Below are 17,123 nucleotides of genomic sequence, written 5' to 3'. Positions count from 1 at the left end.
CTGTTTACATGATTCTTGTTGGTTTTAGTAATATGGCATCAAGTCATTGAGAACTAAAAACAAACAAACAAACAATAAAAATTATCTCTATATTAAAAAACATCTCTATAATATACTCATGCAGTCCTTCCTACCATTTGAATGGGGAGCCTCAGTGCTGGTTTCTTGTGTGCCTTCCAGAATCTATGCAAACACAGATGTGTGCGTTGCGCTCTCCTTTTAATACCCCTGGAGGCACGCCACACACACATTCTGCAACTTTTCCCCCAACGATATATGGGAAAGATCTTCCTACAGAAAACCAAGGACCAGTTTCCTTCTCACCCCTCCTGGGTTTTCTTCTGTTCAGTTGATTTTGAGCACGGTCTTACTGTGTAGTCTTGGCTGGCTTGGAACTCACAATGTAGACCAGGCTGGCCTCTGCTTTCTGGGCACTGAGATTAAAGGCGTATCCCCTCACACTCAGGCTCTTTTGATCTTTCTTTATAGCTATATAGCATTCTACAGCACAGATACGCTATGGGATTTAACCCGCTGTTAGTGGACACGTGCGTCTTTTCCATTTCATGCTGTCGTGAAAAGTGCAGCGATAACTAATACTACATAAACATAATTTTGAGTTGCCCAGCTATGTCTACAAACTGACCCTATAAAGTGATTTTATATCAATGGACTGTGCCTTCAGAGCTGGCAAGGTGGCTCGGCAGTGAAAAGAGCTTGTCACTCAGCCTGATAACCTGAGTTTGATCTCCAGAGCCCACAGGAAAAGAGAGAACTGACTCCAGAAAGCTGTCCTCTGACCTCCACAGGTACACCCTAGCATGTGCCTGTGCGTGCGTTTGCATATGGGCACACACAGGCACACACACGTTTTTTGAAGATACACATTTAGATTTTGATGGGTTTTCCAAGTCATCCTCCACACGTGTTTTGCCAATAAATATCCTACCAGCAAAACAAAAATGTGCTGTGTTCACTCACTGTTTTGTTAAGTATCTGAAGTTTTGCTTTTACAAACTGAGAAAAGTAATATTTGATGTTATTTGAATTTACATATCTCCCATTATAATTGGCAAGGAGATGGCTCAGAAGTTAAGAGTGTGAACTGCTCTTGTAGAAGGTTAAGAGTTTGATTCCCAGAACGCACATCAGGTTTCTCATAACTGCTGGCAGCTCCAGCACCAGGGGCTCTGGCCTCCACTGATGCCTGTAGCTTGTATACCTACACACAGAGACATACCCAAATGCATAATACTTAGCATAAACCATACAAATGATAAACAAGTACATGAGAAAATCCTCAATGTCATGATCTGTCAGAGAAATTCCAGTCAAAACCATAGTGACCGTATCATCTCACCTTGGTTGGAAAACTTCTATCAGAAAGATAACAAAGACTTTCAAACTGAGGAGAAAGAGGGCTCTTGTGCTATTGGTGGGAATGTAAAGTAGCCAGCCCATCATGAAACACAATATAGAGGAGCCTCGAAAGCTAAAGTAGAGTGGCCTACCTAAATATACCCATCCAAAGGAAATGAGATCAGTGCATGGAAGACGTCACTGCATTAGCATGTTTGCTACAGCACTCTCCACAACAGCAAAGCAGGGTTCATCAACAAATAAATAAAGAAGGTGTGTGTGTGTGTGTGTGTGTGTGTGTGTGTGGTGGAATATTATTCAACAATTAAATGAATTAAGCTCTGTAATTTTCAGAAACAGGAGAACTGGAGAACCTTGTGCTAAGCAAAACAAGCCAAGCTCAGAATGCTGTATTTGCATCTTCTCGCTGATATATAAACAACTGATCCCTCCCTTAGTCTGTGCTCTATTGCTATGAAGAGCCACTGTAAACAGAGCCACTCTTTAATTGGGGACTGGTTTACAGTTTCAGAGGTTTAGCCCATTGTCATCATGGCAGGGAGCATGGTGGCTTGCAGGCAGACATGGTGTTAAAAGAGGACCTGAGAGTCCTACATCCAGATCCACAGGCAACAGGAAGAGACAGACTCTGGGCTTGGCTTGGGCTTCTGAAACGTCAAAGCCCCACCCCCGCAGTGACACATTTTCTCCAACAAGGCCACACCTCCCAGTGCTTCCACATGGCACCCTCTCCGATGACTAAGTTTTCAAATAAATATTTGAGCCCACGGGGGCCTTTCTTATACTCAGTCTCATAGCAATTAACCAAATCGTGAGCCATATAGGATGGGAAGACTAGAAGGTAATGTTTTAGTTAGGTCCCTATTACTGTGTTAAACACCAAGACCGAAAGCAACCCTGGGAGGGAACCATGTCTTATTTCAGCTCACAGCTTTCTGCCCTTTGTGAAGGGAAGTCAGGGCAGGAACTCAAGGCTGGAACCTGGAGGCAGGAACTGAAGCAGTGGCCATGGAGGAGTTTTGCTTAGTGGCTTGCTCCCCACAGCTTGCTCAGTCTGCTTTTTGTAATACCACCCAGGACCACCAACCCAGGGGAGACATCACCCACAGCTGCTTAAGCCCCTCCCCACATTAATCATTAATCAAGACAGTACCCACATAGACCTGCCTACAGAATAATCCTATGAAGGCATTTTCTCAGTTGGAAGTCCCTCTTCCCAGACATGTCTAGGCTGTGTCAAATTGACAAAAGCCAACCAGCACACCCTGATTTGATCACTGCACATGGCACATGGTTTTGAATTACCATATTCTACACTGTCAGTATGTATAAATATTATGTATCACTTAAACATTTACACGGGGGGGGCAATAAAAATTCCTGGGGTGAATATGATCAAAATACATTATGAAATGCATGAAAAAGGTCATAATGAAACCCATCATTATGCACACTTGACTGTGGTGGATTGAATGACAATGACGGCCTAGGGTTATGTATCAAATGCTTGGTCCCCCAGTTGGTGGAACTATTCGGGAAGGATTAGGAGATGTGGTCTTGTTGGTGAAGGTGTATCATTGGGGTTGAACACTGAGGTTTCAAAAGCCCGTGCCACTCCCAGTTAGGGTGCTCTCTGCTTCCTGTTTGTGGATGGAGATAGACGCTCTCAGCTGCTACTCCATTGCAGTGCTTGCCTGCCCAATGCCATGCTCCCAGACCTGATGCTCATGGCCTCTGCAACTGAAGACCCTCAAGTAAACACTTTCTTTTATAAGTTGCTTTTGGCATGGCTTCTCTTCACAGCGATAGAAAAGTAACTAAGATATTGATATATGCTACTATAATCATTTTGCAAGGTTTTTTTTTAAAGTATTTAACAACTGTGTATGCTCTTCTTGCAGTTGCTGGTCACAAATAATATCATCATGCCTTTCATCGATATGTCAATAAAAGTGACTGGGGTGAATATGATTGTCTTATATGAATGGTATTTTATGTGTTGTGTGAATGTCTATCTTATGAATGGCAAATATTTTTCAGATTGTCGTTTGTCATTTGTTTCACAAATTTACTTAGAGAAGGTTCTGGTTAATCTTTTCCTCTAGTTGGATTGTGTTTTCAGGATAATTTTAGTTAGGGTTGAAGTGATGGCTTACTTCATAGGTAAAGCACTTGATAGACATACAAGCATGAAGACTTGAGCTCTGATCCCCGGCACCCATGTAATCCCAGTGCTGAAGATGGGTGGATTCTGGGGCTCACTGGGGAGTCAAGGCAAACTAATTGACAAGCCCCAGGTGACAGTGAGAGACCCTGCCTCAAAAATCTAGGAGAGGGGCTGGAGAGAGGACTCTGTCTGCTCCTCCAAAGGACCTGGGGTTCAATTCCCAGCACCCACATGGCAGCTCATAACTGTCTGTAACTCCAGTTCCATGGATTCTGACACCTTCACACCAATGCACTAAAAGAATAAAGTTAAATAAATTATTTTTTTAAAAAAAATCTAGGAGAATGGCTCTTTATCGGGAAAACACCGGAGGCTCTCTTCAGGCCTACACACACACATATACACATATAAATACACACATACAAACACACACAAATACATACACACATATGCTCCGTTCAGCGGGAGTTCAATGGGTTCCTAAGGAGGAGCGAAAAGAATGGAATAGGAACAAGAGACTCAAAGAAGGAGAGCAAGTCTATAATCTGATCCCGCTCTCGTTTATTTGAAAATTTTCACACAACTTTATAGGGAGAAGGCAGGAAGGGAAAATGTGTCAGCAAAATAGTTTACAAAACATAACAGGGTGATTGATGATGATGCAGAATACCACAAGAATGTTTACTAAAAGAGATACTACAAGAATGTCAGCTAAGATATCTCTAGATGCTCTAGCCGGATGAACAGATGTCTCATAAGTTCTGGAAACATAAATCTCTCACCCACGACGTTGCTGCAGCTGTCTGTAACTTTCCTCTAGCTGGCCTTGGCTCCTGGCACACATACACACATACAAACACACACATATACACATACAAACACACATACACATACACACCGTGGGGGAAACTAAATAAGGAAATAAATAAACACATAACTTTAGTTAAGTTTGATCCTATTTTGAGGTGATCAAATAATTTTCCCATTTTTTTTCTATTGTCATCATTGCTTTCTTTTTACCAGTCTTTGAGCTTTCAAATGGGTAAGCTTTGCAGACTTTTAAAATATTCCTTATTTTCTTTTTCTTTTTTTTTAAAGATTTATTTATTTGTTATGTATACATTATTCTGCCTGCATGTGTGCCTGCACATCAGAAGAGGGTATGGGCTCTCACTATAGATGGTTGTCAGCCACGATGTGGTTGCTGGGGATTGAACTCAGGACCTTTGGAAGAGCAGTCAGTGCTCTTAACCTCTGAGCCACCTCTCCAGCCCAATATTCCTTATTTTCATGCTCATGGCCCTGGGATGATTTTGTAAACGCAGTTCATGGAACATAGCTGTCCCGTGTGTGTGTGTGTGTGTGTGTGTGTGTGTGTGTGTGTGTGTGTGTTTTACACTATCAGAGCAGAACAGAGGCACGCAGGCCCACAAGCCCTAAAATATTCAGCTTTCTGGCCTTAAAATAAAATTATCATCTCCTTATATAGGAAAAGAAAAATGCACTGATGTCTCTCAGCATAAATTGTGCAGAGGGGGAAAAATCGTTAGAACCAAGATGGTGGTTTTTTTTTTTTTTTCTCCTGTGTAGTCTTCTCCCCTGATAGGAGCTGGTGTGCTGGGTTTCGCTTTTATGTTAATCGCATTAGTTCTCCTCCAGGAATACTGCAAATCTCTCATTTTCCTGCCAGGTTGGCCAGAAGCCCAACGTCTCCCACTAGCTCAGGTATTAATGAGGTATGGGATGGTCTCTGGGGGAGCCCTGGGCCTTGCAGAGCAGGGATTTTTTTTTTTTTAACCGGATCCTTTGGAATCCTATGTCCTACCACCATTCTGACCTTTCTTTCCCCTAGGACTGACAGGAACCCCTTCTAAACTGGCATTTGTCAATTTTTTTTTAATGTGCTGTAACAGGACCCAAAGGTTTTTGTTTTTTTTTTTTTCAACCAGAGTAGTAAACAAAGGAATTTCCCCTCCGGTGTCTCTAGGGGGGGGGGGGCTTACACCAGCTTCTTAATGCTCCAGCTGCTGCCATTTTCTCCACGTTCCTAATGAATCTCATTAGGCCCATCCCTGCCACTGGGAAACGGCTTCTCCTACCAAGTCAGCTCTGAAGTACTGAGTAATAAAAGGAAGACTTACAGAGAGCCTCAAGGAAGCAGAAAGGCCACTGCAAGCGTGGGATGAAATGATTTCGGGTTGAAATGTGTACGGCGATAAACTAAAGAACACTTCCCAGATATTTAAATTTTCATACCATTCCCGTGGTAATCACTCGGGTAGTAGGACTGTACAAAAGTGGACTTGTAGATAATTTTTACTTGAATTTCTTTATTCTTCTCTTTTCAGTGCTAGAGCTCAAACCTGGGATCTCATATATGTTATGCAGGAAGCTACACCCCAATCTTAATTATTCAGTCCTTATAGAGTTGAGACCTTCACGTTATTTAAAAGTCACACATAAAAAAACACATCATTATAATGCATAACTTTTGGCCACTTCTCATCCTCCCCCACCCATTGTTTCTTCCCTGTTTTCTGTGTGTCCTGCTGAAGATACCGTATGTATATGGATCTACCTTGTTTTTACATAAATATATTGATTATTTTGAACTGAACATTTTTCTCAATGGTCTATTCAAAAGATCTTTCAAAAAGTATCTGGTAAACTTCCTCTTTCTTATGGTTTTATAGTATTTTATGTATGAACTTTGATCCATTATCATCATTAATTTTTTGTTTGTTTGTTTTGTCTTTCAAGAAAGGGTTTCTCTGTGTAACAGAGCCCTGGTTGTTCTGGACTCGCTTTGTAGACCAGGCTGGCCTCAGACTCACAGAGTCACCTGCCTCTGCCTCCTGAGTGTTGGGACTAAAGCCATGCACCGCCTTGCCCAGCTCTATCATTTGTTCTGTAATCATTATCATTGCTATGTTCAGTGCTAGGAACTCAAGGCCTTGGATATCCTCAGCAGAGCACACGGACCATCTATCTCCACCCTCTTCAGCCCCTTACGATTTGTCTAAATAGTTTTATATTGATTTTTTTCTTCATTAATTTATTTGTTCATTTTACATCCCAATGGTGACCCTGCTTTCTCCTCTCCTCCCACCTACTTCTCCCATACTCCCTCTTCCCAACTCACCCTGGCACATCAAGTCAAATCAGGACTGAGGGCCTCCTCTTTCACTGAGGCAAAGCGAAGCAACCTTGCTAAGGAAACGGGACCCAGAGGGAGGCAACACAGTCCAAGTCAGAGACAGCCTCTGCTCCAATTGTTAGGGAACCCACTTGCGGATGGAGCAGCCCATCGGTTTCATATATGTAGGGGCCTGGGGTATTGATGTATTTTCAAGATGCTTCTGACCATGTTTTCTAATGAGTAACCTTATACCTGGGCCAAAACTCTATTTTAAAAGTTTACAAGTAGAGCGGGGCGTGGTGGTGCACACCTTTAATCCCAGCACTTGGGAGGCAGAGACAGGTGTATTATTGTGAGTCCACAAAGCAAATCCAGGCAGAGAAGCCCTGTCTTGAAAATCAACAACAACAACAAAAACAAACAAACAAAAAGTTAGTACAAGTATAGTAAGTTTTCATCCAAACAGTAACTTACAGCTTTCAGGTAACTGAGACAAGACTGAACAGTCTGTTTTTCAAGGATCTAAACTTAGAATTTATTTTATTCAGAAAAACAAGAGGTACATAGACAGATGTGCCTGCACGTTACAGGTGTCACCAATCACATATATATGCAGTGTAACTGAAGCATCTGCCAGAGAAAGAAGGAGGAGCTGGTGTTCTTGCTGACTCCATTTGTCCTTCCTGCTTTCTGTGCTTGTTCCCTGAGCCAGAGAACTACGTAAAAGATTAACTGCAGCCAGCCTGCACAGATTTACTTCCTGGGCCAGCCTGCACGAGTTTACTTCCTGTCAACCTATGCCTGTGTTATTGAGATTTGGGCTCTTCTGCCTACACTGGAGAGCTGAAGAAGTTAACTACACATACCTAAAAACAGAGAATAGAAGAATGTGCTGGCTAGTTTTATGTCAACTTGACACAAGCTATAGTGATCTGAGAGGAGGAAACCTTAATTCAGAAAAAGCCTCCATAAAATCAGGTTGTAGACAAACCTGGGGCATTTTCTGAATTAGTGATTAATGCAGGAGAGCTCAGCCCATTGTGGGTGGTGTCATCCCTGGGCTGGTGGTCCTGGCTTCCATAAAAATGTAGGCGGAGAAAGTCATGAGGAGCAAGCCAGTAAGCAGCAGACACACACACACACACACACACACACACACACACACACCTGCCCAAATGGCCTCTGAATCAGATCCTGCCTCCAGGTTCCTGTTCTGTTTGAGTTCCTGTCCTGTCTTCCTTAGATGATGAACAGTGATGTGGAAGTATAAGCCATATAAACCCTTACCCCCCACACACAAATTGCTTTTTAATCATGGTGTTTCATCGTAACCATAGTAACCCAGGAGAGTGGGGGATTGCTGTGACATACCTGACCATGTTGTTTGGGGGAGGGTTGTTGAAGGACTCTGGAACTTTGGGTGAGAAAAGCCATTGAGTGTCGAGAGCTCAGTGAGCTGTTCTGTAGGAGCTTGGGAGACAAGAATGTTGAAAGCAGTGCAGATGATGGAGGCCTGGCTTGTGTAGTTTCAGAAGGAAGTTTGAAGACTCTATTGGGGCCGTTTGTTATTTTGAATTAAGTGCCTGTGGTTCTGGTCAGTTGGCTGAAGAATCAGCCAGGATTAATAAGGGACCAGAACTGCTGAATTAAAGCATCTGTGTTACTAGGACAATTGATACTGTTCAGCTGGAGCTAAGAAATTAGCGGTGATTAAGAAGAGACCATTATTGAGGTGAAATCTTCTGAGAAGTGTTTCCTCAGGGTTAGCATATGCAAGCTGTGTTCGCAGATGGTCAAGGCTGTGTCCCACGCTGGCACCCTAACTTGGTAATTTGTAAGAGTCACCAGGTTCTGGGTCCTGATACCAGTTGTGGTTTTACTGGTACGAAGTGGTTGTGAAAAGCAACTGAGGCATGGCAACAGGCGAGGCCATTGTAGAAGGTACAGCCTCAGGAGCAGTTGAAGCCCCAGATTTGAGGGGATCATGCCGAGAATTTGACACTTGGCACCCTAAAGGAAACCAAGACGCTGTTGGTGGAAGTTCAGCCATGGTGGAACAGGAGACCTGGCATTGTGTAGATACCACTACCATGGTCTGACCACCAGGAACAACAGCAGTAATGGAGTGGAGCCTGCCTGAGCCTAGAAGATGAGTTGTGCGTGCTGCAGAGGATGGAGTCAGAAAAGTGACCCAACCCCTCGGAGAGACCAGAAGATCATAAGTGAATCCAGATATTTGAAAATGAGCTGTTTGTATTGTTGGAGTTCAGTTTTGCTGTGTTCAGATTGTGACTATGCCCTGTTTCTCCTCTTCCTGAAGGAAGAAAGTGTTTCATTTATCTTTAATTTTACAGGAGCCCACAGTTGAGAGAGTTTAAACATTTTAAAAAGAGAGTTTTGAGTTTTGTTGTTGTTGCTGTTTGGGGTTTTTTTGGTGGTGGTGGTAGTGGTTTTTTTGAGACAGGGTTTCTCTGTATAACTTCCCTGACTGTCCTGGAAGTCACTTTGTAAACCAGAGATCCATCTGCCTCTGTCTCCCAAGTGTTGGGATCAAAGGTGTGTGCCAAAAATACCCAGCAAGATTTTGGAGTTTTATGGAGACTTTGGATTTTAAAAGAGATGGGGGGGGGAGGATTTTTAAGTTCATAAATGTTTTTTATTGTGATGTCTTTATTAATGTGTGGTCTTGGGGATGAAGAAGAAAGGAGAAGTTATGACCTAACAGTGATATGTTTGTGTGTCAAACTGACAGGGGCCAGTGTGATGGCTACTTTTATGTCAACTTGACACAAGCTATAGTCATCTGTGAGGAGCAAGCCTCAACTGAGAAAACATAGAAGGTAAAGGGGTTGATGAAAACCTACCAAGATATTCAGGTCATCAATACCTCTTGGCAAGTTGTATGTATCCTCAGCAAACACTTGCTTTGACCTCATGCGCCCCTGTCCGTGGTGCTGACAGCAGCCCCACAGTCTGAAGAATAATTGCTTTTCCAATCCCTGGGGGCAATTAAAAAAAAAATCTATACCTTTGCCTTCCAGGGATTATGAACCAAAGAACAATGAGGGAAATGAAACAGTCGAAGCCAGCTCCCCCAGGTGTGAGCGCCGCTTAGAGAGACACATGACCCGTGAGGTTAGATGGAGAAGGGGGAGGGGCTGGTGAACGATGTGGTATTGCTTACGTATTGTCACAGATATTAAAAGATAATCCTGCCTCCCCTATGCTAGGCATGGAGAGCCTAGGCATGCTGGGCATAGGGGAGTATGGGCATGCTGTCCTGTGCTCTTTGATACTGCTTAAATGAATCCCCTGAGGACTAAAAGGAAAGTGAGGCTGTTGAAAGGACTGTTGAAAGAGCTGTATCCAGTTTCTTGACTGGGCAAATCTCAGACGTCGGATGGTTTGCCATCTGCCTGAGCTGGTTTCCCTGTAATCCTGCCAAAGGCTGGGAATAGGCTGGATAAGCTCTTGAGACCCTCGTGGTATTTGAAGTTAGAACTTCAGTGAAAATATTCATCCTGTTCTGGCTCTTTATCTCTGAGCTCCAGGCACCCTGGATTTAGACTAAGGTAACATCACAGGTTATTCTGATTATTTTGTCTTGTCTAAAGGCAGTTGCCTTCAAGTGTTGTTTTAATAAAAGTGAGAAGTTAACAACTTTCTCAACCTGTCACTTATTTCCCTGCCCAGCAGGGAGGTACAACACAAAAGGCAAATTCGATAAATTCCATTCATGATTCAGTACCACAATGATATTGAACAATCTCCCTTTCATTCTGATTATGTTTGAAATTTTGTATATTTCACTACAAAAAAAAAAAAAAGAAACATTTGGGGGCTGGAGAGATGTCTCAGTGGTTAAGTGCTCTTAGAGTTCTTCTAGAGGTCCTGAGTTCAATTCCCAGCAACTGCATGGTAGCTCATAACAATCTATAATGAGATCTGGGGCCCTCTTCTGGTGTGCAGGCATACATGCAGACAGAATACTGTATACATAATAAATAAATAAATCTTTAAAAAAAGAAACATTTTGATTTATAGAAGATATAAATGTAAAACATTCTCATTTGTACATGTTGATGCTTGGTCTCCTTTTCATTTTTAAAATGGCAGGTTTCAAACTGGAAAGAACATGCAATGTTGAGGACTGGGACAGATATTCCTCATATGCTAGAATGTATTTTCCAACATTTTACATGGCCTCAGTGGCAATACAGTTGAATTTGTTTGCATGGCTGTGATAATAGTTGTTGTTACTATGGGGACATACCAGTTTTTAAGCTGCCGCAGCACAGAGAGTCATGACTATGAGCAGGTCATGACTATATAGCAGGTCACAAGGCGTGGTATCCAAGGACCCCCATCAGTTATCCTTACGGTGTGAGGTTTCCCCCATAGCCTCTGGGAAAATAGCTCATTCTCTCCAAAGACTATCTGCTTCCGCTTGCAAGCACTGACTAATAATTCAGCTGATATTCCAAACTTAGGTACTGTTTTCAAGTTCTTCTTCAAGCTTCACCACTCCAGGTTACGATTTGGCTCCAATCTCAAATCCACTTGAGAAAAACTATTTAAGAGAAAATGATATCGTCCTCTTTTCCAGATCACTGTTCTTCAACATTGACTGTCCTTACATACAGCTAACCCATAAAGTTGTTTCTCATAACACTATGGTAATCCTCTCTCTGTTAAAGCACGGGTGGCAAAGACAAGACAATGTGTCTCTTTCTGTCCCACCAAAGCCTATCAGAACTAAGAGAACAGTGAACTTCGTAAAGTTTTCCAAATTTTCAACACGACCTCTCTACAAGATAACTCCAATGTGTCCTTTATTGTTTCTGTGCACCAGAAAGCCAACAAGAACTAACAGAATCCCTGAGAGTCTGGAAGAACTCAGCCAAAGAGGACTACCAGAGGAAAAAAAAACCCACGAGGGGAAGCAGTGGACAGGCCAAGGTCTTTACTTCTCTGCATCTCATCGGTATTAACCCCAGATGGATTCATCCTTTTGTTGTTGGGTGTTTGAGATATGGTAGCCCATGATGTCCACTCTCTAGACTACATAGCTGAGCATGGGTGAGAGCCCATGGAAACTGGGAACCTGACACTCACATACAGCTCGCAGGCAACTGGCTGGGTTGGATAATGTCTCTTTTAGGCAGTTTAATGGACCTCTGCCTCTTCCAGAAAGCTTAGCTTCTCTGAGAATGATTCTATAAGCTTTGGAAGAAAAAAAAAAAAAAGCCTAGTAAATCTGGTCAGTTTCAGGGACTTCCTGAAACTATTGAGTTGTTAATTTCTTGAGCTTAACTAGCTTCCCTGCAGGATGAAATGTTTCGCCTCCCTTTGGAGCATCTTGCTGTTTCACCTCCCCTTAAATACCCTGTGTCTTAATAAACTCCCCTCCAAGGGGGAAGGGTTATTTCAGGTATGGGGTATTACTACAAAACAATGGTTCACTGCTTCTTGTATAATACTACTTGCATGATAATTTTTTAACTTATAATTATTCTTCCTGTGTCAGATAACAAGAATTCCATAACCTACTACCTATATTCAGTATTTTCAGTCTTTGACTACAGGGAAACATCAAGAAGCACATCAAAGGAATGAAACTTTCCATGCTCCTCAGCTAATCTAGGCCGAGCCACAATCCCAAATGTCTCTGCTGCACTCTGCATCTAGTCTTCCCACCACACACCAGAGGTAGTTGTCTGGTGGGAGAGCCCAGTACTATTTTAGGGATGCTGAACAAGCACTCTATTGCTGAGCTATTGCTCAGCTCTTAGCTTCTGAATTTCAAGGGGCCAAGGCTTTAAAGGAAAGAAATGTACAGACAGACCCTGAGGTTATAGGATAAGCAAGGATGACTCCTTCTGCCCTAGACGGAAAGGATTTCTGGGGACCAAGGGGAGGAAGTTACCTTTGAAGGCAGGAATGTGCAGGCTGGAAAAAAAAAAAAAAAAGCCTAGGGACCAAATAAGGACTAGCCAGATTTCCCAGCATGGTCTCCTTCCTGCCCCACAAAGCTAGGAAACAGCTGTTCTCATATTGTAAAGTGAAAGGCCTCATCTCTACACAGTTGAAATATAAAGGCTCTAGTTTTGGGACCATCAAGAGAGCTCAGTGTGTTAAGACACTCACCACCAAGCCTGACCTCATTTATCTTTGGACTCCACAGGGTGGAAGGAGAGACTAACTCCAGCAAGTCACCCTGGCCTCCACATGCCCTGTGGCACACACACACACACACATACACACATACACACACAGAGGAGGAAAAGAGAGATCGAGAGGAGAGAGGGTGTGTGTGAGGAGTATTCTGGAGCGTGCACAGTAGCTGGAATCTGGATGACTAGTTCTCCCTTTTCCTCTTTGGACAGTCAGAGCACTGACAGCCAAACACAGAAGTTCTCAACTTTCACTGTTAGACTGACAGTCCCTGAACTTTACAATGGGTTTATTGTGAGAAGAAATGTGTGGTTTGACTTCAGGTGTTTCTGATTAGCCATAAATTTATCCAGATACAGTCCCATTGTAAGTTGAGAGACAGCTGTGCTCCTGGGGAGACGACTGGAGAGTATGTTACTACAGAAACTATAATTTCAAAGAAAAAAAAAAAGGAGGAAAGAGAAAAAGAAGAAGAAGAGAAAGAAAAGAAGGAGGAAGTGGAGAAGAAGGATGAGAAGAAACAAAAATAAATTTTTTAAAACTCTCTTTGCTGTCTTATCTCACTAGATGGAGTCCTGCCAGTCAATGAGCCCACTTCTCCTTTCTCCCATACCTACAGTCCCTGGCCAGATTTTGAACACCGTGTCTTGGCTGTCTGAAAATTACCAAACATTTCCGGGAAATACTATCAAGAAGACAAAGATGGGGACTGGAGAGATGGTTCAGCAGTTAAGAGGACTGGCTGCGGGGTTGGGGATTTAGCTCAGTGGTAGAGCGCTTGCCTAGCAAGCGCAAGGCCCTGGGTTTGGTCCTCAGCTCTGAAAAAAAAAAAAAAAGACAAAATAACAAAAAGACCAAAAAAAAAAAAAAAAGAAAAGAAACTATCTTAAAAAAAAAAAAGAGGACTGGCTGCTCTTCCAGAATCCCCAGGTTTGATTTCAAGCACCCACATTGTGGTCCATGACCATCTGTAACTCTAGTTCCAGGGGATCTAATGCCCTCTCTTGGCTTCTGTGGGTACCAGGCACACATGTGGTTCACGCATCCATATGCAGTCAAACCATCACATATAAGAAATAATTTTTTTTAAAAGAAGACAGAGAAAAACAAAGACATAAATAAAGGGTCATAGAGAAACAGACAATGCAGGGGGCAGGGAAAATTTCTAAGCATTACCACAAATATTTTTAAATTTTATTTTATTTTTTTGTTGTTATTGCTGTTTTTGTTTTCTCCAGACAGGATTTCTTTGTGTAGCCTTGGTTGTCCTGGGCTCTCTTTGTAGACCAGGCTGGCCTTGAACTCATAGAGTTCTACCTATCTCTGCCTTCCTGAGTGCTGGGATTGCAGGTATACAGCATGGTGCTGACTTACCACAGATATTTTTTAATTATCTCAGATAAATAACCAACCAAAAGCTTGAAGTGTGTGGGGGGGAATAGAAATAAAAACACTTGCCTAGAAATTTAAAATGTGGTTGTTGTGTTGAAAAAACGTTCATTTGGGCTGGCAGTTTGGCTCTGTGAGTGGAGGAGGCACTTGCCTCAAAAGCCTGGCTTCCTGAATTTGATCTCCAACTGACTACATAAAAGTGGAAGGTGAGACCAACTCCACAAAGCTGTCCTCTGACCCTACATACATACATCACGTGTGCACATATGTGAATGATGGTTTAAGTAAGAGATTAAGCAAGAAATTAAAAGATATGACTTCATAAATTTTCTAACAATAATGGAAAATACATTTTAAATGATAAGGAAATCAGAGAGCAATCCGAGAAGTCTGCAGTGTGACTTGTAGAAATTCTGGTGTGTTCTATAGAAACAAAACAAAACAAAACAAAACAAAAAAGGATAGAAGTCTCAGCACGTGGGAGCCAGAGGCAGGAAGAGTGCAAGCTCAAGGCCAGCCAGGCTTATACAGCATGATCCTGTCTCAAAAGGGGGAAAGTAAAGGAACAGAGGAGAAGAAGGAAAAAAAGGAAGGGTAAGCAGAGCAAGGCTTGTACACTTATCATGTATAATCTGAAACAAATAAATATATATTTATTTATAAATACATATAAATTATATATATATATATATATTAGTTTGAGAAACAAAGCAAAGAACAGAATTTGTGACAGACGTATGTTCTAGTACAACTGTTTGGGAATTAGGTGGTGTGTAGCTTTGTTGGAGAGAGTGTTTCACTGGGGATGGGCTTTGAGGTTTCAGAAGACCCTGACAGTTCCTAATGTGCCCTCTCTGCCTCTGCTCGTGGATCAAGATGTAAGTTCTCAGCCACTGCTCCGGCCCTGCGCCTCCTGCCTGCCTGCTGGCATGATTCCTACCATGATCGTCATGGGTTCTAACCCTCTGAAACGGTAAGCCCCAAATAAACTCTTTCTCATATAAGTTGTCTTGATCATCGTGTCTTATCATAGCAATAGAAAAGTAACTGAGACACACGCATACAATAATAATGATTGTTTTTGGCAATTCTGCAGCTTTGACATTCGGTAGGTTAGTTCTCATCCGAATTGACCGACTGGAGATCTTTGAATGTGGTAACGGGCACGTAAGTCACCAAAGTGTAGAGCGCGTTTGGTGAATCCTCATCTTCATCACGTTTTCTGAACAAACGTTCTCGGATGCGATATGGAACAGACCTTATTCCTTTGGCCCAGACAGCTTTACTGAGCCTGGTATCCAGGCGCACATCTGGAGTCCCCATCTCCTTCATGGCAAACTTGCGAATTTCGCTGAGTGCCCCAGGAGCGCGCCTCTTGAAGGCCACTCCATGGATGTGCTTGTGAATGTTGGTGGCGTATTCTTCCGTCACCACCTCGTTCACAGCGAAACGGCCCTTCCTCTTCTCGCCACCCTTCTTTGCCGCAGCCAATCTGCCGGGCCCAAGCTGGAAAGGATGGGTGCAAGGGATTCAATAATAAATATTTTTTTTTAAAAGAAACAATCAAGCAGTTCACAAATAAGTTGAAACATGCGTGACAACCGGCTTCTTTGAAATCTAGAAGATGAAAGGCAAAGCTCATACTACTTGAAGAAGTAATTTCAAAAGCAGAATCACACCCAGAATTTTTACCAATTAGATAGGAGGCAGAAAACAGGTTTTTGAGGCCTCTACAGTTTTAAATACTGCATGTCCATGTACCTTGTTTTTTAAAAACTAAAATCACTGTTAAAGTAGGATAAGCCATTACTGCTCTACAAAAATAAATAAATAAATAAATAAATAAATAAATAAATAAAATGTGTACCCAGGACTGCTGTGTTTGCTATATTAAACTCAAAGTTATGATTTAAGTGAGAAAATGCATGTCAACTCTCTTAGATATCAGATAAAAAAGAATTATAGGATGGAAACAGAAACTGCAAAAGAGTTAGGACATCCTCTTCTATAGAGCCAATATAGACCTAGCATTCAAGTAACAGGAAGTAGCTAGGCATGAGAGCTCACACCTTTAATTCTAGCACTTGGGAGCCAGAGCCAGACAGATCTCTGTGAGATAGAGGCCAGCCTGATCTACATAGTGAGTTCCAGGTTAGCCAGGGCTACACAGTGAGACCCTGTCTCAAACTCAAAACAAACAAGCAAAATCCAGTGTCATTTGGAAATCTAAGGGAGAGGAGCAAACCCCAACAATTCCAAATATTAAAAATGATTGCCTTGCCGGGCTCAGTGGCACATACCTGTAATTCCAGCACTGGAAGAGGCAGAGGCAGGAGGATTGCTGTGAATTCGAGGCCAGCCTGGTCTACAAAGCAAGTCAAGACAGCCAAGGCTACACAGAGAAACCCTGTCTCGAATTTTTTCCCTTTTTTAGACAGTCTTATGTGTCCAAGGATACCCTCAGACTCACTAGCTATTAGCCAAAGATGACCTTGATTTCTGGTCCTCCTGCCTATGTCTCCTGAGTAAGTCCGTGACCAATTTATGCCACCCCAGGACTCTGTGTTGGCCACTTTCCTATTACCGTGACGAAGTACCATGACCAAAGCAACTTTCAGAATAAAGAATTTCTTTGGGCTTATGGTTCCTGAGAAATAAGAGCCCATCATGGTGGGAAGGCAAATGACTTCTGAAACATCAAAACCCACCTTCAGTGACACACTTCTTCCAACAAGACCACTCCCCCTAAACTTACCCATCCGTACTAACATCTGGAACCAAATATTCAAATATCTGAGCCTGAGGGTGACATTCTCATTCAAACCACCACAGGTTGCAACCCAGGGTTGTGTTGGCGAAATCAAGCCTTCA

The 17,123-nt window shown here is 42.5% G+C and overlaps 1 protein-coding gene across 1 annotated transcript; it reads right to left on the bottom strand.

The window, feature by feature from the left end:
• Window positions 1-15,365: 15,365 nt before the first annotated feature.
• Window positions 15,366-15,767, bottom strand: LOC110548281 (large ribosomal subunit protein eL31-like; the record flags this gene model as incomplete). Its single annotated transcript, XM_060373320.1, has 1 exon — window positions 15,366-15,767. A coding segment is annotated over one exon (402 nt), but the record flags the coding sequence as incomplete, so codon positions are not given.
• Between the last annotated feature and the right edge of the window lie 1,356 nt (window positions 15,768-17,123).

Source organism: Meriones unguiculatus, chromosome 20 (genome assembly GCF_030254825.1).
Source record: "Meriones unguiculatus strain TT.TT164.6M chromosome 20, Bangor_MerUng_6.1, whole genome shotgun sequence".
Lineage (NCBI taxonomy): Eukaryota > Metazoa > Chordata > Mammalia > Rodentia > Muridae > Meriones > Meriones unguiculatus.
This window is presented reverse-complemented; position numbering and strand designations above follow the sequence as displayed.